Source organism: Eulemur rufifrons, chromosome 6 (genome assembly GCF_041146395.1).
Source record: "Eulemur rufifrons isolate Redbay chromosome 6, OSU_ERuf_1, whole genome shotgun sequence".
NCBI classification, from domain to species: domain Eukaryota; kingdom Metazoa; phylum Chordata; class Mammalia; order Primates; family Lemuridae; genus Eulemur; species Eulemur rufifrons.
In genome coordinates, this window is record NC_090988.1 from 69,037,648 (window position 1) to 69,057,650 (window position 20,003).

The 20,003-nt window shown below is 48.4% G+C and overlaps 1 protein-coding gene across 4 annotated transcripts in view; it reads left to right on the top strand.

The window, feature by feature from the left end:
* Nucleotides 1-20,003, top strand: part of NAV2 (neuron navigator 2) — a 691,715-nt gene that overhangs the window by 574,958 nt on the left and 96,754 nt on the right. For all 4 annotated transcript variants that reach the window (XM_069471196.1, XM_069471194.1, XM_069471195.1 and 1 more), the window contains one exon: nucleotides 266-388. In XM_069471196.1, the coding sequence (XP_069327297.1) occupies nucleotides 266-388 (123 nt within the window). The remainder of the gene's footprint in view (nucleotides 1-265; nucleotides 389-20,003) is intronic.

The window sequence follows — 20,003 nt, forward strand, 5'->3', positions numbered from 1 at the left end:
CTGCTTTACAGATTCCTATGAGTTTGGGTTAATTAAGCTGAGTTTTTTTTTTTTTTTTTCTTTGCTAGCAAGCTGGTGATCCTCTAGGTTGAATCAGTGGCTGAGTTATCCCTGGGCGGTGATCGGTGACAGAGCCTCAGGGAATCCTCTGTTCCTTCCCCCTTAAAGCACAAGATGGCCATGCAGGGCTTCTGGATGTGAACAGAAGCCTGTTTGCAACTTGCTTTTGACCATACCTGTGCCTCATCCTCTTCTTCTTTTAAAGGTACATGACCGATGGTGGACTTGGCCTCTACACCCGTCGCCTGAACCGTCTCCCTGATGGGATGGCTGTGGTGCGGGAGACCCTGCAACGAAATACCTCCCTGGGCCTCGGAGATGCTGACAGGTAAGCTCACTTCACTTGGGGTTGGCAAGATGCACAGGTGATTCCAGAGTGGCCTGCAATGAGGGTTGTGATGCTGGAAGAGTGGATGGGGGCTTCTTTAACCCTCAGAGAGGTGGGGAGGCCTGGAAGCTGAGCCTGGGGTTAGGAGCTGGCACACTGGGAGAGGGATGCTGAGGGTTCCTGAGTCCTGCTTCAGGGTAGGGTAGTGCTGCTGATGGCAAGAACACAGGGAGTTGCAGCTTGGGTGGTTTTGTTGTTGTTTTGACTGTTGCTACTGCATCTTTGTCAGCTCAGCAGGCCCCAGGGATCCGCTTTACTTCCTCCCTCATTAGCCAGCTTTCTAGGCATCGCACCTTGTGACACACAGGTCCGTGTGCAGAAGGGAGCTGTTTTGGCCTTGGCTGAGTAGGCTTCACTGTAGAGCCTCCTGTTGCCTGGTAATGGAGGCAAGGCTTAGAGATGTGGGTTTATACACCACATGCTGAGAAGTTGACATTATAGGGATTGATCATGTGTCATCACCACCACTGTCAGAGAAGAAAAGAGCTTCAGAAAACGCTACAACAAAGAGGTCTATTGGCCTCCAAGTTCTCGTCTTTACTCTGACACAAGCCTATTCTATGACCTTGAGCAACCCTGGGAAAGCAGGGATGTGGACTGTATGGTTTCCAGGATCCCTTCCAGCTCTGATGTGCTATAATTCTGCATTTCAGTGCAGATTTCAAATAGCCTTTAATGATCTGACTGTTCAAGGATTTTTCTGGCATACTTGACCTCTTTCCACATCTGGGTTGATGAGATGTAACGTGGAATTTAGATGTGAGTGCTTTGAAATGACTGTACGCCGTTTGGGTGCTAGACCTCATATGTCGGAAAGCCAAATAGTAGCACGAGGACAGCTTCCTGCTGTTCTCTTGGCAGGGCATGCTCTTTACAAAGAGCTAAGTGACTTCTGTAGTTCTCTGACTTCGGAGAAATAGGGCAGCACACTGAAGAGACGGATACCAAAATCACACCCAGAAATGGAATTTGCTGAAGAGGAATCTTCATGGTCTCTCGGGGAAGGCTGGGAAACACTGAATTAGTTGTTAGGAATTTGGGATCTGGCCGAGTCTCTACCACTGACTTGAATGTGTCCTCCTTAAGTCTACCCAGCATCCAGGCTTGTGATTTATATATATCAGGGGTGACAAAAGGCTAGGGATCTAGCCCAAGTCGGCTGTTTCCCTATAGTTAATGAAGACTAAACTCTCTGTAACTAAAATCTTTATAGGAAATATTATTGGGGAGGGGATCAACATGCCCGCTGGAGATTTCCCAATTTACCAAATTATTTTGCTTATTTGTGTTCTCTTATACACATGTAGTTAATTGGTAAATCTGTCAGTATAAAATGCAGGCCTTACAAGGTATGTTTCCCCTTGTAGCAAAAGAAGAATCTGTACTAGGCAGTTTAATTTAATGCTTCATTGCAGGGTTAATGGAATTATTATAGATCACAGCTGAGCTTGTTTCTGCTTTTGGAGATGGAGGATTTGGGGGTGGGGTTGGAAAGATGGGTAGCATTTGTTAGGTTGTTTTAATTCAGCTTATGTGGTTGAACCAAATGGACAGCAATGTCTTCTGGTTCTCCCTGGACTGGAATAAATATCTTAAATATGATATTTATTTAAGACTGAATGGATGACTGACTGTGTTTTCAGGAAAGAACTCAGATGGCTTTTTAAAGAAATAGGATTTAATAGGATTATAAATTTCTGCTTTATATAAGTCTGACCTCTAGGCAGAGAGATATTTTGCATTGTTCTGGAATGTGCCAAATTTCTTTACTCTCCAAAGTTATTGTGAACAGACCATAGTAATGCTTCATCTTTGGCTAAGTTAAAATAGTAGTGGATTTTTTTCTATAAAATTCTTCATAAAAATCTCAAATATATAGTAGTTATGTGTAGTTGCAAAAACTATATTCTAGATGACTGTTTCCCAAAGTGGGAGGCTAACATAGATAATATAGGAAATAATCTTAGATAGTAGACAGGAAAATACTTCTTTTTAACAATTACACTTTAATTTTAATATTTTGAAAAAACTTACAACTAGCACATCAAACCTATGATTTTTACAAATACTGCTTAAGGTAAGGATAGGGCAGGCTTGAGAGAAGGTAATGTGAAATATCAAGGAAGAAATCACAGATGGTGTGTAATGATGTCAGAAAGAAAGGTAGTGTGCAAATTGGCTGCAATTTGGGTAATGCTGTTCTTATCCCCATAATCAGAAATATGTTCTTTAAATAATTTCAATTAGATAAATGACCAGAATTCTTCCTTTTTAACTTGATAATCAAAGGTCTCAGAGCTAAGGTATTTCCAGGAAGTTCTGTACGAAAAGACAGCCCAGTGAATTCACATATAAGCAATAGACCATGTGAGTTTATGAAGGAAATAGGAAAAGTACTGAGAGATCAGATCTGATAAAACTTCAGCAAAGGAAAGACCAGTGCAAGAAAGGCAGATCTGTTTGAATAAGGGAATCAGTAACCTCAGCGGTGCCGCTCGGGAGAACCGCTATTCGAGGGCAAGACCTTGAAGGACGCTGGCCCACCGGGCAGAGCTTGGCCGTCTGCAGCAGGATGTGGCCGCGGTATCTTCAGGGTTATTAAAAGTAACTGATAGGAATGTGTACCTTTGGAGCCTGGGAGATAGAGACCATGTCAGTTTGTGAGTCTGGTTTGTCACCAGCCGGCTTCTGAGAAATAATAAATGAAGATAGTAGATTCAAAATGCCGAGTGTGCCCTTGATCTCCTGTCACTCTTTAGGGTTGCCACCTCTGGGCTCCAGGTTTTCCCTGATAGTGATCGGTGGCTACTTCCATCAAACCAGAGCCAGCCGGCTGAGAAGGGAGGATCAAAAGGGACAAATGGAGATGGCTTATTACACATCATAGGCCCCAGATAACGGACAGATAAAGGGAGCTGTGGCCTGGAGGTCTCCAAACTCGCAGTCTGGGAGGAAGAAGAAATACGCCAAGGAGGGCCAAGAGACGGTGCTAACAGACAGTCAGACGGCTTGCCGGGCTTCCACCAGCTCCTGTGTGCGCTGCTGTCCTCTCAGAACCCACCAAAAGTTCCTGAACTCCAGTGACATGAGTGCTTTGAAAGCATAAAGCTCAGCTCTAGGAAAGTTTCCACTTCGGAGTCCCTGTCTTGGTGGCTCCAAGCCTCAGTGGGCTCGTGGTCCTTTGCTTTATCAACCTGTGCTTTAGCACACAGCGGGCTGGGACAGTTAGCTGCTTCTGAAGGGCATCGCAGAGTCACACACCTGTCACTGGGAACACCAGGAGGACGAACTCAGGCCTGGGTGCACATCAGATCAGAAGGACTTTGCAACTACTTGGTAACTTTCTTCTAAGCCACTGGGACACTTACTGAATGTTGGTGGCTTTCCTTAATTTAGGTAAGAAAGCCAAATCACTTCAGACCTTGCAAAGACAGAAAACAAATGCTGTGAGGTAGAGTCAGCCTGAGACTTGAACACAGTGACAATTTCCCTCCAACCTTGTGTCAGGAGAGGAAGCAGAAAGGAGAAACCTTTTTTTTTTTTTTTTTTTTGCCTTCTCGTTAAAAGTTTTTATTATCCTCCAAATTATAAAAGTGTTAGGTGTAGCGATTGCTCTTCCAGTTAAGCATTCAGCGTCGCTGTGCAGACTTTCTGGGGCCCTGGCCTTGGTATTCAGAGCTGCCCCAGTTTCAGCTTGAGTCAGGAAGCCGCTCTGGGGGCAGCGCCACAATGTGAGGATGTAACTATGCAACCTGGTATTTGTGCAGCCTGCCAAGCCGCCTTCCCCACTGGGAGTGTCACAAGGGCTCCAGGAGCTCAGGGCACCGCTTGGCTTTGTGATTCGTGTGGGACAAAGCAGCCCTGCTGGCACCAAGCGGCACATTCACAGATCCAGGCCCGACCTGGAGGGAAGAGTGTGGTCCAGGCCAGAGGTCCTCAGCCAGCAGATGGAATTGGTGGGGACCCCTTTCCAGGTGGTAAGTCCCCAAGCCAGTTATTTCTTAGGCGTAGGCCCTGCTGAGAGCCATGGAAGAGAAGGAGGAAAAATGAGAAGAGACTGTTTCCCTGACCCTCCATTCCAAGCCCCCCAAAGATGTCCACATCCTAATGTTCAGAACCTGCGGTTACATGATAAGGGGGAAATAAGGTTGCTTATCAGCTGACATCTAGATAGGGAGGTCACCCTGGCTTATTCAGATGGGCCCGTTGTCATCACAAGGTCCTTAAAAGCGGAAGGGGAAGGCAGAAGAAGAGGTCAGAGTGATGTGATTTGAGAAGTACTCACCCTGCCATTGCTGGCTTCGAAGGTGGAGGAAGAAGGTTACAGCCAAAGAGTGCAGGTGGCCTCTACAAAGGGGAAATGACAAAGGAACAGACAGTGCCCTGGAGCCTCCAGAAATGCATGTAGCCCTGCCCACACCCACAACTTTAGCCTTTGAGACCCATGTTAGAATTCTGACTCGTAGAACTATGAGATAATACATTTTTTGTTGTTTTAAGCCGCCAAGTTTATAGTAATTTGTTGTGGCAGCAATAGATAACTAATAAAAACGTATATCAGAAAGTAATAGCAATAATAGTTGCCATGTCCCTATGGATTGCTATATGCGAGGAACTGTGCCAACCACCTTTCAAATATTACCTCATTTACACCTGACCCTTAGAGAGGAGATAATACGTTAGTTTCATAGACGCAAAGCAGTGGTTCTCAGAGGTCAGTAAACTTGCCTCTCTGAGCTTGTTACACAGCTAACAAGTGTCCAAGCTGGGATTCAAACCCAGGCCTGTCTGACACCTCCCCAAATCCTCCAACCACCTAACACATGGCCTCTTAAGGGAGCGCTCTTTGTAAGGATTCTTCCATTCCCTAATTCTGAGCCCTTACCTTGGTGTTATCTCTTTAAATGAGCCCTTAGTCACTAAACATACAAGCAATACCCAAACAGCTGGAAAGGTAAACTCGATCCTTGAAGGATAATTCGAAACAGTTTGCATTAAGAGGAAAAAGGGGATATTCTTGACTCATCTCCCCGACCCAGATGTTTTGCACATGGACACTGCAGGTGGGTTTGCCCTCCCCCCTTTTCCCATCTGTGATCTCAGACCTCAAGGAAAAGGTCTTTCTTTTATAAATCTGGGCCAGTTTGCTGCTTGGCTTCTTTGCAAGTTCAGAGGAAGGGATGCCTGTTTGTGAATTCAGACCTATTGCAATTTTGTGTTGTTAGCTGGGGGAGGAGTCCACAATTTCAAGTTTCCAGGCCAGGAATGGTGCTTGCCTTTAGTGACCTAGGAAAGCCAGGGCCACCAGAATCTGCAGAGATTCCCTAGTCATCCAAAAAATTCTCTTTCCTGGTCTTGGCTAACCAGTGTGTGACACCTGAGGCAATTGCTGGAGGTTCTCTACCCAGAGCTTGGGGGTCTGCAGGGCCTCCAGAGGCTGGACCACAGTTTAAGGAGAGCCCCTAAAAACCTGCTCCCCCACCCTCCTCTCTGTGCCTAATTCTGATCTTCCCCCCATCACCAAGTAAAGCAAGGGGGATCCCAACTCTTTGACCACTAATCTCGCTTCATACCATCTTTAGCTGCTAGTGTTTGAACCTTGTTTCCCCTACAGCCAAGTGGTGGCCATGAGAGAACATAGACCTGTGTTACCCAATATAATAGCCACCTGTGAAATGTGGCTATTTAAATTTAAAATTAATTAAAAGTTCAGTTTATTAGTTATACTAGCCACATTTCAAGCACTCAAAAGTCCCGTGTGGCTAGTGTCTACCCTGTTGGATAGTGCAGACGTAGAACATTTCCAGCATTGCAGAAAGTGCTCTTGGATAGCACTGAATGGACCATCTCAGTTACATTGCAAAGGCAGCTGTAAAGAGGAGACCTGGAGTTTGCTGTAACAATGCCCGGATTCCGGTCCTCACTCTTATAGGCACGTCACTTAATAACTCCCTTGAGTTTCAGATTTTTGTCTCTAAAATGAGGACAGTACTCATACCTATTTAACAGGACCGTTGTGAGGGTCAAATGAGGTAAATGAGGGTGGTGAAAGTGTTTTGTAAAGTACCCAAGATAAACACTCTAATTGTTCTTAGGTCCTGCAAGCCATTTAGGGCAATCTGGGTTCTCCCCCTCTGCACTTCACTTTATAGTAACTCATAAGCCCTCTTCCTTCCATACTAGCTTATAATAACTACATATAATAAAAGAACAATTATAAATTAAAGGAGTGTAGCATTAGGGCCAGGGGGAAATGTAAGTTAGAATATGATGTGCAGAAAAGAGAAAATGGAAAACATGGGTATGTGAACCATAAAGTCCTACTTGGTTGCATTTTTTAGTATTTTTGAGTATTTTCAGTATTGAGTACTGGCCCAGGTGAAAATGAACTTGGCCTTGCTTTCCCCCTCTCCCTTCCTGACTTTTCCCACACTATTTTGTCTTCATCTTCTCTTGCTAGGGTCAATTAGTTGAGATCTCTGTCTCTCTCATTTTCCATCTCTGTCTCAGTCCCAGCCCTTCCTTTCTCTTCCTCTCTCATTTTCTTTGCCTTATCCCTCTGACTGCCTTAGAACTGCCTGTTATATCCATTATGTCCCTGAGCATTTTTCAGTCCTGCATTCAAGGGTTATACCCATTCTCTTGGGATGAGAAGATGCCTCCAGACAGTGCCCGACATCAGTGATCTTTACTGTGTTTCCTTTCCATCCCCTTTCCTCTTTCTTCTCCTGCTTGTGTATAGCAAGGACAAACAAAGGAAAGCGTGAAAGTCACTTTCATTTTAGGGCTCATAAAAGGAACCTTAGAGGCAAATCTCTATTTCCGCAGTGACAGGGTAATAATTACTGCATTGGCCTTTCCCAAGGGCCTCTTTTTTGCTGGTATCACTGCCTTCCTCTTTAAGAAGAGCTGCTGCTTGTGGGATCAGTGGGCAGGGGCCACCTGTGCTGCACAAAGGGGTGGTGCCGACAGGAAGCAAACCATCTGTATCTAAAACCACAAAGGAATTCTCCTGGGGGTTATAAAGGAAAGAGAAGGAATAGTGTGCAGAGTACCATGTCTTGTGCATGTAGTGTTTTCACGTTAAAAAGAAAAAAGCAGTATGGCGGCCCCATGAGGACCTCCCACTCCCTAATGTTGGCCAATGTCATAACTTTGTTCCATAACTTTGTTGCACTATATAGTAGAAGCACAGCTGAGTTGAATGGGGGTAGCCGGGGGGAGAGGGTGGGGAGAGAGCACAATCATGCCCCCAAAGTACATTTTCTATAAGTGGTGACTTTTCAACAATTGTTTAAAGGTAATTTGTAGACTTAATGGTTGTTCAAAGCATGGATGGAAAGATAGCTAGCAATATGAAAGCAAGAATGAGAGTCCAAAGAGAAAAGCCAAAATGAGGAACCTTTCTCTGTACGTATTCCCCTAGCAACCTAAAGCATAGGCCCCAGCCCCGGGTCAGAATCTGACTATATCGGTGCCCTGCAATAGAAAATAACTTCGTGTGCTCCAATTCAGATACCTGGGAAAGTTTTTGTATCAGTCAGGATAGGATAGGTTATGCTGCAAAAAAAACAGCTCCAGAAAAAAAAAAAATCCCACCTTCACTATTTGTCCATTGCAGGCTGGTAGGAGACCATACCGTATATCATTTTTACTCTGAGACCCAGGATGCTAGAGGAACTACCATTGAGAGCATTGCCAATCTTCATGGCAAGGAGAAAGAGAACACACTGTCTCTTAAAGCTTCTGCCTGGCCTGCTATAGTGGCTCATGCCTGTAATCCCAACACTTTGGTGGGCCAAGGCAGGAGGATGACTTGAGGCCAGCAGTTTGAGACCAGCCTGAGCAACATGGCAAGATCCCATCACTACAAAAAATAGAAAAATTAGCTGGGCAGGGTGGCGCACACCTGTAGTCCTGGCTACTGGGGAAGCTAAGGCAGAGGATTGCTTGAGCCCAGAAGTTTGAGGTTATAGTGAGCTATGATGATGCCACTGCACTCCAGCCTGGGCAACAGAGCAAGATTCTGTCTCAGAAAAACAAAACAAAAACCAAAAAACAAACAAACAAAACAAAAAACCTTCTGCCTGGAAATGACCCTCATATATTTCCCTCACTTGCCATTGGCCAAGGGAAGTCACATAGCTACACTTAAATTCAAAGGTGAAGGGAAGTGATGTTCTACCATGTGCCTGCAAGGAGAACAGAAAATATGTGGTGAACTACGACTGTCACTGTTTTATTCTGTACGAGTGACTGCCTGGGCTTAATGTGCTCCCTCCCCCCTCGAAATTTAAGCAATTCTGTATCATGCAGTCCATCACATATTTACCGTGTACCTATCGATGCCAGGCACTGTGCCTCCCAGTCTGACTACGTGGCCTCTAGTAGCTTCTCCGGGTGGGGGAGGTATGATTGCCTTTTTGGTAGATGAAAGAACATGATAACTGAATTGGTTAAGGAATTACATCCAATGCGATGGGGAAGTTGTATTTCAACAAAGTATTTGTACTATGTTTTGATATGTGGCAACTTATAAAAAATGCTGATGATTGATTAATATTTACTGAGCACCTACTATGTACCAGGCCCCTGGGATCTAAAGATGAGTAGGACTTCCCTGCACTCAAGAAGCTTACAACTGAGTAGCGGGGAGAAAAACCTAAAAAGCCATTGTAATGTGATGTGCCGAGTGCCGTAGAGACTTTTACCCTGTGCATTGGGAGCAGGGAGGACTGGAAGCATCCCTGGGGGCTACATGTGGTCCCACATCGGGCACTTGCTGTTATCCTAATAAAATGCAGGAGGCTTCTTTTCCTGTCGGTGGTGATGTGAAAGCTCCTTTAAAAATATTACCCATGTGTCCAGTAGGCCTGCTTATCTCGCCATCCATTTGAGATTTTCTTTTTGTTTCCTTTAATATCCTTCGTCTCTTTCAAAGGGCGGCCTAGCTGTGATTTCTGTTACTGAAATGTAAGATCGGATTGAATCAGCCCAACATATATGGCAGCCCTTATACCGGCCTGTGGAGAAGTGTCCCTAGTTTCAGTGTAACCTTTATATTGGTCGTGCCGGACAGCTGTGACAGCCCAGAGTTGCAGTGAGACATTGTTTCTATGCAAGGTTACTTTGCATGTTACATGTATGAAAATACATGAAAATGTATTTTCCCAAGGCTGCCCCTCCTAAGCCAGCTCATATCACATAGAAGCTTTCAGTGCCAGAGCTGGGTTTGTTCAGAATCATCAGTGTAGCCCTCTCACTTTGCCAGTGAGGAAATTGAGATTATTAGTGGCCCAGTGACTACTCTCTGTCCTCCAGGCTTCAGGAGCAAGGTCATCTCTGTGTGGGGTTGGAAAGCATGAACTCCAAGTAACTCTGGTGAAAGCACACATAGTGTATTTGGTGACGATTATGAATGCAGCCATGCAATAAGGGAAGCGGTGCACTAGGAACGAGGAGACCTTGCTCTGCTACCAGTGAATACCTTGCGCAAGACGCTCTCCCTCTCTGTGTGCTCGTCTCTTCATCTGTGCAGTCAGACTGGCTGATTTTTAAGGTGCCCAGGCTCCAGTAAGTCAGCATTCTTGTTTATCACTCGAAGGGCAGAGTTAACAGAATGACTTGTGGGTATAGCTCATCCATTGCAGGGCAGGGAGTCTGTGAACTCTGTCTCTGAGTCATGATGACAGGTGTCAGCATGTGATAGTGTTTGAGTTAGGAGTGGGGTTCTTGCCCGAGGCCCCTCATGTGTACAAACACAGCAGGCTGAGCAGCCCCTGCAGCTGTCTTGCCGAGGGGGCCCCTCTTCTGCATGCAGCAGACTTCTTCCAGAAGGAAGAAAGCCTCAAGGTGCCTGTCCTCACTGTGTTCAGAGCTAAGCCTGGGCTAAGCTGCAGTGCACTTGGAGGCCTTTGAGAGAGGCGGGTAGCTGTTGTTGCTGACGGCAGGCACAGGAGAATGCCCAGGACCAGATGAAGTCTTCCCAAGGAGAAGTGGAGGGAGGGCAGAGCTACGGGGCCTTGGACCTTCCTGATGCTTTGAAGAAAATCTGCTATCATACACTGCATGAATTTTGTTCCAATTGGAACTACACCAAAATTATATTAGGAGATGAAGCTCATGGAATTGTAGTCTTATTTTCATCGAGATAACAAAATTCCAAGTGAGCGATAAGCAATGAATTACATTTATTTTGGTGAGTGTTTTGACTCAGGATTTAATCAGACTTGGATGTGCATTGTTCCGTAAATCAGCACTAACAGTGGGTGCTGCCTGTCCAGAGCGGGGCGGGTGGTCAGCCGGGGAATGGGCAGTGTCGGGACATTTGGAAGGACTTCCCCAGGCTGTGATTTTTCATGCAGTTGACAGACTTTGCATGGTACGCCAGAGTCCCAGAGGACAAAACAGCACTTAGATTTGAAAGTTATACAAGGAAATGAGTTTTACATACAGGGAACCTGAGGCTTGGAGAGGTGGCATTGCTTCCCCAAAGCCACGGTGCTGTAAGCGACAAAGTTAGGATTTGAATTAAGGTCTTTCTGGCCACAAAACCTTTGCTTTTAATCATTGTATTTGCCTCCGTCTTTCGAGGCTTGGTTGCCATCCCTCCAAACTGTGAACCTTGTTTGGAGCTGCGTGAGTAACTAGTGAGCATCTCTCCTTGGTGCCAAGCACAACAGAGGTGCTTGCAGAGGTCACCACATCTGGACCACTGGCCTTGTAGACAGTCTCCTTCCCAGGTATCATTTTCCCCATCTGGGAGGCTCAGCAAACACAGAGCCAAGGAGTGCAGCTCGGGCTCGGGCCACGCTCTGCTGTTGCTGAGGGAGTTCTATCCCTTACTTAAGAGGATCTTAGGGATGCTTGAAGCTGCAGGTGTAATATTTTCTCTTAAGAACGTTTAACTGTTTCTTAACCCCGAGCAGAGGCTGCAGAGTTGCCCTGGCCACACTGATCACACCAGTTGACCTTCAGGGTCTGCCTGCTGTCGCCTGCTCCCGGGAATGGCTTCGGCTACAGACCCCTGTGGCTGTTTCGTGTCAGTAATCCAGGAACAGGAGGCTGGCTTTGTGTGCTCCGGCTGCAGCCCCGTTGTTTTCCCTCCTCCGCTGGGCACGTTGATTTATCTCCCTCACTAATTGGTGGTGCTCAGGACTGTAAAATTGCCTGAAATGAGATCTGAAGAGGGACTCTGACACTTTGAGGGATGCTGCAGGATTGTGTGGAGGAGATTAAACGGGGACTGGGGGAAATGAGGTGGTTGCATGGCTCGGTGGGCTCAAGCCCCCAACTCGAGGATTTCTATCAGCACCGCTGCCTTTAGCTTATCCTGAGATTTGGGGAGAGAGAGTCTCACCCCTACAGTTTCCCCAGTGGCAAAATGAACCTTAAAAAAATTCTCCCTGGCTGCTTATTTGGGTAGTCTTGATGTGGCTTTTGGGCAGCCCACGAGTTTGCAGCAGGGGAAGCCCCAGAGAAGACATGCCCAGAACCACGGTAGGAGTGTGTTGTGTGCCTTGTAGAGGGTGCAGACGTGGACTCTGGAAGGTGAATGCAGGAGCCACTTTGGGTGCTGTCAGCCAAGCCCCATGCGGGGAGAGGAGGTGCATCTCCAGGTACCCTCTGACTTGTGGCAGAGCTCCCGTGGAGAGAAGGGGCCTATGAGGACTCTGGGCGCACCAGAAACAGGCGCTCTGGGAGCTTGCTTAGACTCTGCCACAGGACTCTCCCACAAGACTCTCGGCAGTTTGGCATCTGTGGTCCTGGATCTCTGAGTCTCACTGTCAACAACAACAGCAACTCTCACTTATTGAACACCTGCTGCATTCTAGGTATTCTCCTAGGTGCTTTATGTATTAGCTTTAGCCTCCCCTTTTCATAAATAAGGAATCCTGAATCGGTGAGTTTAAGTGACTTGCTCAGGGTTACACAGGCAGTGAGTGGTGGAGCTTGAATTCCAACCCAGGGATTCAACCCCTAAAGCCAGTGTCATAGCTGAGACACCAGGCTGCCCCATCTCTGAAGGGGAGGGCGGGCCACTGTTGACTTGTCCACAGATCCAGCACTCTCTCAGAATAATCTGGAAGAGCCTCTTGGCTTCCTTTGCCTCAGGAACCCCAACTCATGCTCCAGGGCTGGCTCTGGCCCTACCTTCTCCTCTCCTTCCCCCACCCCAGGTAGGATCCCATGGGGGCCTCTCACCCGCCCAGAGCCTCCCCACAACTGACATTTGCTTTCTGGTAGCACTTAACTTGCCCTTGGAACGGTAGACTCCTAGGTGTGGTCTCCCCTCGAGACTGAGGGGGAGGAACCAGATGATGATAGCGTGTTATTCTGGGCATTCCCAGGCTTTGCACAGAGCCTGGTATATATCGTAATAGATGTTTGCTATAGAATTAAGTAAGTAATGGTATTAGAAGAGTTACTGGATATTTGGCTTGCCTCCTCTTTGTCCATCCAGTGTGTCTTGGCAAACCCCCTCCAAACAATTGCAAATCTCTCTGCGCCCCCCCTTCTCTCTCCCTCTCTCCCTCTCTCTCCCTCATCTCTCCCCCCACCCCTTTCTTTCTTTCTCTGTGACCTTCTCGGCTCGCTGTTGCCATCATGGCCTTCATGTGGCACATCCTCTACCAGCAGCCATTGTCATCTCTTAATATATACATCAGATCTCATATGCCACGCCCTGTACAGAATTCACGGACCGTGAATGAATGAATGACTGCCAGGCACGGTGGTGCGGGGCTGAGGAGGAAAATACTCAGAGCCAACGTGCGGCAGGCGGCAGCCAACCAGCCGGGGCCGTGACAGCGCGGTGCACAAGCCAGCTGAAGGTCAACCCTGGCTAGAGTGTGTGCTAAACCCTCCCACTCAGTCCTCAGCCAGTGCTCAAAAAAAGTTAACTGTAGTCCAAACTGCCTTCCAAAATGGGTTTATTGAAGTCCAAGAGCTTCCCGTGTGCGAGACTGGATGGTTTGAGCCAGCCCTCTACCATTTTTGAAAAGCAGTTTCGACCTGTGAGCCCACCGCTGCAGCCTGCAGCTTTGCCAAGGTCAGTGAACCGTCCTGAGCCCCCGGTGTCCTCATCTGTACTCGCTTCACTGAGCCGCTGTGAAGTTGCAATGAGCCGGTGCCAGGCACAAGGTTCACACAGTGCTGGGCCCCGTATGCCCCCTCGATCAATGGTGGCAATTTGTATTTCGTAATGGATTAGAATGCCCATTTCACAGGTAAGGAGAGTGAGGCACAGAAAGGCTGAGATGCCCAAATCGGGGAGCCAGTTAAACGTGGGTCCTCTCAGCCCCAGGTCCAGCCCTGCAGCCGACCCCTGGCCTGAGCGACCGTATGCCATGGTAGTCCCTCTCTTTGTGATCTGCCTGGGTGGAGTCTCACTCACCTCTGGTCCTGTGCTCCTCCTGCCCTCTGGGGACTCTGTCAGTAGAAAAAGCAAAAGCTATTTAAGGCCCCAGACCCTAATGGGCAATTGGCACAAAAGCCAAAGTAGTCAACACCCTCTGCGTCCTGGCAGGAGGTCTCAGTCCTTGGAACAGGCGACTCTGACTAAGCACCGTGTAACAACATCAGAGGTGCAAACCTGCTAAAATCCCCAGCAAAGGTCTTGAAACAGAACATGAAAGGGTTTATGACCCTGTGGATTTGAACTTCTTGTGGAGCCAAGCTATAATTCCAGCTCTGCTTTTGGAAGCAAAGATCAGAACCATAATTTGAGGAGGGCCTCGGAACACGCACTGATTATGTTTCAAGACACACGCTGCGGGATGAAGCTGCCGAGGGAGGGCCTGGGGTACTGACCGGGAGGGGGTGTGCAGGGAGGTGTGGGGAGAGTGAAGCGGGGTGTCTAGCTGAGGCAATTAAATGTCCTTGCTTCTCCTTTAAACAAAGGCCCTGAGCAAGCCTCCCAGAGGGCTGGCTCTTAATGGTCTGGAATAAAGGAGTAGGGAGTAAAGCCAGCAGGCTGGAGGAGCTAATGTGCTCCCTCCCAGCCTTGAATGTCCCCTCAGGAAGTCTGCTCTGGAGGCCTCAGGACTCTAGCAGCAGTTGTCATGCTAATGAACCAGCCTCTCTGGTGCCACTGAGGTCAGCCCCCAGACTTCAGGTTTGAGCTCCACTGGCGAGCGGGCCATGCTCCCTCCCCTCCCTTGTCCACCCCAGCCCGTGGCACTCCTCCAGTGCTGTGGTGCCTGGCACTGTCCCTCTGCTCCCACTGCCACCGTCCTGCAGTGCCAGCCCCGTTACCCAACGTGTCAACCCCAGCACAGCCACCGTGATCCTCCTCAAATACAAATCTGACCGTGTGCGTCACTCACCTGCTTAAAAGTCCTTTGTGGCTGCACATCACATACGGGATCAAGTGCGGCCCCTGGGACGGGATCAAGTGCGGCCCCTGGGACGGCTCCAGCTCGGCTCTGCCACCGCCCCAGCCTCCCCTCGCATGTCATGTCGCATGTCTAACCCAGCAGCGCCAAAAGCTTTGTCGTCCCCAGCACACTCTGTGGGTTGTAAGTTGTGAGCCTCTGCACCGGTGGAATTCCCTCTGCCTGGAAAGCCTTCTCCTGATCCTGCTCTGCCAGGCTAACCGTCCTCCTCTTTCTGCATTCAGCTCGGGTCCCCCGTTCCTGGGAATCTCAGGCTCAGTCCCCTTCCTGTGATCTCCCAAAGGATCCTCTGCAATCCTTAGTTTAACTTCTGACCAAATCTTGAACTTTTTTTAAATGTTCCTAATTTCTAGGCTTGAAGACAGGGATTGTCTTTTCTATCACTGTGTTTCCAGGACCTAATAGTGTCTACCACGTAGTAGGTGCTTGGTCAGTCCAGTTTTAGCCAGATGAGTTAATATCTCTCCACCCAGAGGTCTTGGCTTTTTCTCTGTGAACACTGTTGTTTTTCTCACTCCCAGGACTGGCTTGGCCGCCCAGTGAGTGGCACAGAGTAGGTCTTTAATAAAGAGCAGGTGCAAACCTGGTGGAGATGATTTGGGGGTGTGGCTGTCCCGCCTGTCTTGGTCTATTTGGATTGCTCTAACAAAGTACTGCAGTCTGGGTGGCTTACACACAACTGACATCTCATTCCCACAGTTTTGGAGGCTGGAAGTCTGAAGTCAGGGTGCCTGCACGGTCAGGTTCTGGTGAAGGCCTCTTCCATGTGGTAGAAAGAGGGTGAGCTAGCTCTTGGGGGTCCCTTTTATAAGGGCACTAATCCTGTTCATCAGGTCTCTGCCCTCAGGACCTAATCACCTCCCAAAGGCCCCACCTCCAAACACCATCATGTTGGGGGTCATGATTTCAACATGAATTTTGGGAGGACACAAACATTCAGTCAATAACACCACCCATTAGGCGTAGCCCTCGCTGGGAACTCCCCATGGATGAGGGGAGGGGGTAGGGGAACACTGGGGTCTGGAGTGGTGCCCTTTCTGTATCTCAGCAATCAGTGCCTGAGCAACAGAGGGAGGGGATGGGGTGCAGACAGGGGGATGTCAGTGCTTTCAGATTCTGAGGGCAGAACACGAGCTCTGTAGCAGGGTTCAGACGGAAGGCTTCCTGGAGGAGGCAGGCTTTTAGCTGGACCTTGGAAAACAAGTGGGAGTTTTAAGTGGTGAGGAGGAGAAAGAGCAGGCAGGTTTGGTGGGAGGATGATAGAATGTGAGGGGCGATGGTGGGAGGGAAAGAAGAGAGCCTGAGGAGGTCTGTTGTCTGGGAAAGGAATCCCATCTTTGAAGGCCGACTGCTTGTTTTCCAGGCCAGTAGCCTCTCCACTCTGATACTCGAAGCCTCCCCTGCGTAGCTATGTCCCACTGTGCCCTTTGGAAGTAACCTCCCCAGCTGCCCTGGAACTGGCTGTGTCAGAGGTCAGCCCTGTGTCCTTGGAGAGAAGCCTTCCAAACACAGGCGCGCTGATAGGCTGAGGCAAATAGCTGACTTATTCACAGATGCCCTGGGGCTCACAGTGTTAGAACTGGCCACCTCCTAATGATTAAACACTACACAAACAGCCACTGACCAGGGCGCCCCACCATAAATGGGCCGTAAACCACAGTGGGCAGCAGCTGTCCCACCAGCTGGGAGGAAGCAGGGCTGGAGAAATGCTTTTTGTCCTAAGCAACTAGCCCTCTAGTCGGAGCCCAGAAAGTGGACCCAGACGTTTAGTGCAACTCGATTGGGAAGAAGTGGGATTCTGAGGTCACTGAGAGTGGAAAATAACAAGTGTCTCCCTCCCTTCCCCTGGGCTAGGTGCTCTAAATATGTTGCACGTTAATTTAGGTCACAACCTGGTGAGTTAGGAATTACAGACTGGCTAATAGGGCGGGGAATGGATGGGGCTGGATTCAAATAACATCTGTATGGATGGTCCATTTTATCTGTATATCCATCAATAAGGGGAAAACGCTCACCACCACTCTCAAGGTAGATGATGCAGCTGGCTCAGAGAGGGCAGATCTTTAGTCTGGAGTCACACAGCAAGCAAGTACTAGACTCGGGACTAGAATCTAGGTCCTCTGACCCTCCAATACAAGTCCTCTCCATTACCGCAAACGATTGCACTCTTGCCCCCAGCAACTCTCAGGAGTCAGTGACACAAAAGTGCCAGTGCTGGGACATTGCCTTTCTTGTACTACCTAAACCCACTTCCCTCCATCTCTAAGTTAGTTCTATTAATACTTGAGCCCCACAGGTAAAAGAATCACACCTGCTCTGCCTGTTTCCAGGAAGAGGCAGCTGGGCCCTGCTGGTGGGTATTCACACCTGCCCACCTGCACACACTCCTCCCACTGTTGCAGACGGGCAGGCTGTGGGCGTGCGGCAGACCCCACAGTCCCTGAGAGCCCAGATCGGAGCAAGGGTCTCCCTGTGGCAGCCATCTTGCATTGTTAGCATCCACTGCGCCTATGCCCCATGAGAAACAGAGCCATTCTATTCTGTTCAATGGATTTGGATTTTCTTGCTTCTGGTTTTGTCTTATTGTTAATAATAATAATGTTTGGTCACTACTGGAAAGTATGGAGGGATCGTGTGAGGCCAGGAATATTTGAGAAGAAAACATCTAGGAGAATTCCATCCAGGCTGAGTGAGCCACCAAACTTGCTTGCTGGTGAACCCCTGGAACCTCTGAAATTGGTTCTTAAACACCAGGGGTGGAGATACCTGCAGGTCATCCAGAAGCCTACCTGGAATTACCTGTTACGACACCGGCCCTACATTCCCCTCCACGTCACTGCAGAAGGCCTGATTTGTTTCTCTGAGTGAGCATGCCAGACTAAAATGTCCTCAGGAGGGACCTTGCGTTTCAGAATCCATGTCTCTAGTGTGCTTTGGTGTCCCCTCCTGTCAAATGGGCATATGAAGTCCTGGTCTCTCCTCTCCCCACTGCAGTAAGTCAGAAATGGGTGAGGAGCTTGCTGCACCCTTGGGGGCATTGCAAGTGTGAGGCTCTGACCAGAGCAGCCAGCTTGTCCCCACTGCCACTGAGGCTGTGACCACCTGGTGCTAGTGGACCATCAAGCAGTGGGCTCTGATGCTGGGCGGTTTTACTGTTCTGATCAGGTTACAGTTAATTCTTTCAGAACATCCTTCCAAGAGACGCTCAGCCTTGCCATTCTCATAAATTCCCTCTCCCTGCCAGTCAGTGCCTTAGTGCAACTTTAAGGTGGTGCTAAAAGAAGACAGCATCTAAATCCACTGGCCTGCTCTTCAAATTACAAGCAGTAAACCCCGTGATGGACTGCACTGGCCGTGGCTCTAGGCCTAGACGCCACCAGATGCGCTTTTGGGAGTTCAGGTTTCTCATCTGCCTTTCTTTTTTGTTCATGCTTCTTTTGATGTAAGACCTTGAACCCAAAGCAATATAACGCAGTGGTTAAGAGCAAAGGCTCTAGCAGAGGGTTCAACTCAATCCCAGCTCAGCCACTTACTAACCAATGCAAATAGTAAGAGGTCCTTCTTGGTGGAGCTGTGAGGCTTACCTGTGCTAATCCCCAAATGATAGCTATTATTTGGAAGGAAGGTTCTGCTCCCAGCCAGAGCAGGGAGGGAAGTGTCTCCTGATTCATTCTCACTAGATCACAAGCTCTTTGACAGTAGGGACCCTCTCCATCTGACACTTTAAAGCCAAGGCCTGGGGCATAACTGTCACCTGAGGGAAGTTCAGTAAATGTTTGTGAACGATTTTAGTCCCAAGTGGCTCTGCTTAGTTTTATCATTCTTTAAAAACAGAACAAGGGGAAATGGGTCCCATGTGGACTGAGAGAGAGATTCTCAATAAGGACAGGAGCACAGGGAAAGGGAGCTGACATTTCTGAGCACGTCACTGTGCCAGGCAGTGGGCTGAATGCTCACCGTGTTTCATGTCACTTCATCCTGCCGCACCCCTGCAAGGCCAGCGTGACCTTCACTGTTCATACCAGGAAACTAAAATGAGGCTCCCAGAGAGGTGAACTTGCCTGGGGTCAGACAGCTGGAGAAGCTGGGATAAGGATAGCAGCAGCGACTAGCATGTATGTCGTACAGAACATACTGTGAGCCACGCACTTCGCCTCAACTTACTCATTTAAACCTCATGACAACCCAAGGAGATATCCTCATGTGAAAAATGAGGGGACCAAGGTCCAAAGAGGCAAAATAATTTGCATGTAGTTGGAGGTAGAGCTGAGACGGAAACCCTGGTCTCCAAAGATCATTTTCTTCTTGTCTGCCGGGAGGCATTAGTAAGGACATTGTAGGAGTGAGCTTTCCGAAACAGAATTAGGTTTTTCAGTAAAATGGCACTGCTTTCCCTGGAAGTTTTGGAAATGGGGCTTGCTGTCCATGCTCCCAGGGCATGTAAACAGAATTTTTCCTGGCGGTGCAGGGCAAGGAGGGGAACCCATTCAGTCCCCTTTGGGGCCTTGCTTTGTCTCTCCGCGCTCACTGGGGTGACAGTATTGTTTTCACTGAAGAAACTGATCTGCTTTTCTGTGGAGGGAAATGACAGGTTAGAAAAGGCTCTCAAAATCTAAATTTAGCGAGTGGAGTGTATTCATGTGCCGTGCACCCGGGTCACCAGGAGGAGATAGGTTTGACAGGTTGGCTGGGGGACAAAAGCCAGTCCTTGAAGAAATCAGCTCTCTTTTGAGAGGTAAGTCAGACTAATTATTCATCTGTGTGGAGCCTAGTGTGGGAGCCCATTGATCAGCAGCTGCAATGGGAGCACGAGAGGTGGGTGCGCGGAGGCATAGCTGCCACCACGCTGGGGCTTCTGCTGTGATCGCCTTCCAAGTTCAGCCAGCAACAGAGTAGCTGCCCACTCTCCCCAGCCCCACACTTTGGCTCCTTTGTTTTACGGTGCTATTTAGGATTTATAAAAATATTTTTTATGTCCACAAAATGGCAGAAGAACTTTATTATACTTTACCCTTGTGCAAACCTTGTGAGCTTGGTCAATAGGAGAGACTGTCAGTAGGGCAAACGGGGCAGAACCCAAGTGTTTCAGAACTCCCAGCCTGTGTATTTTAAGCTTACATCAATCAGGGCGTGTGCGTATGAATGCCAGTCTTCCACTC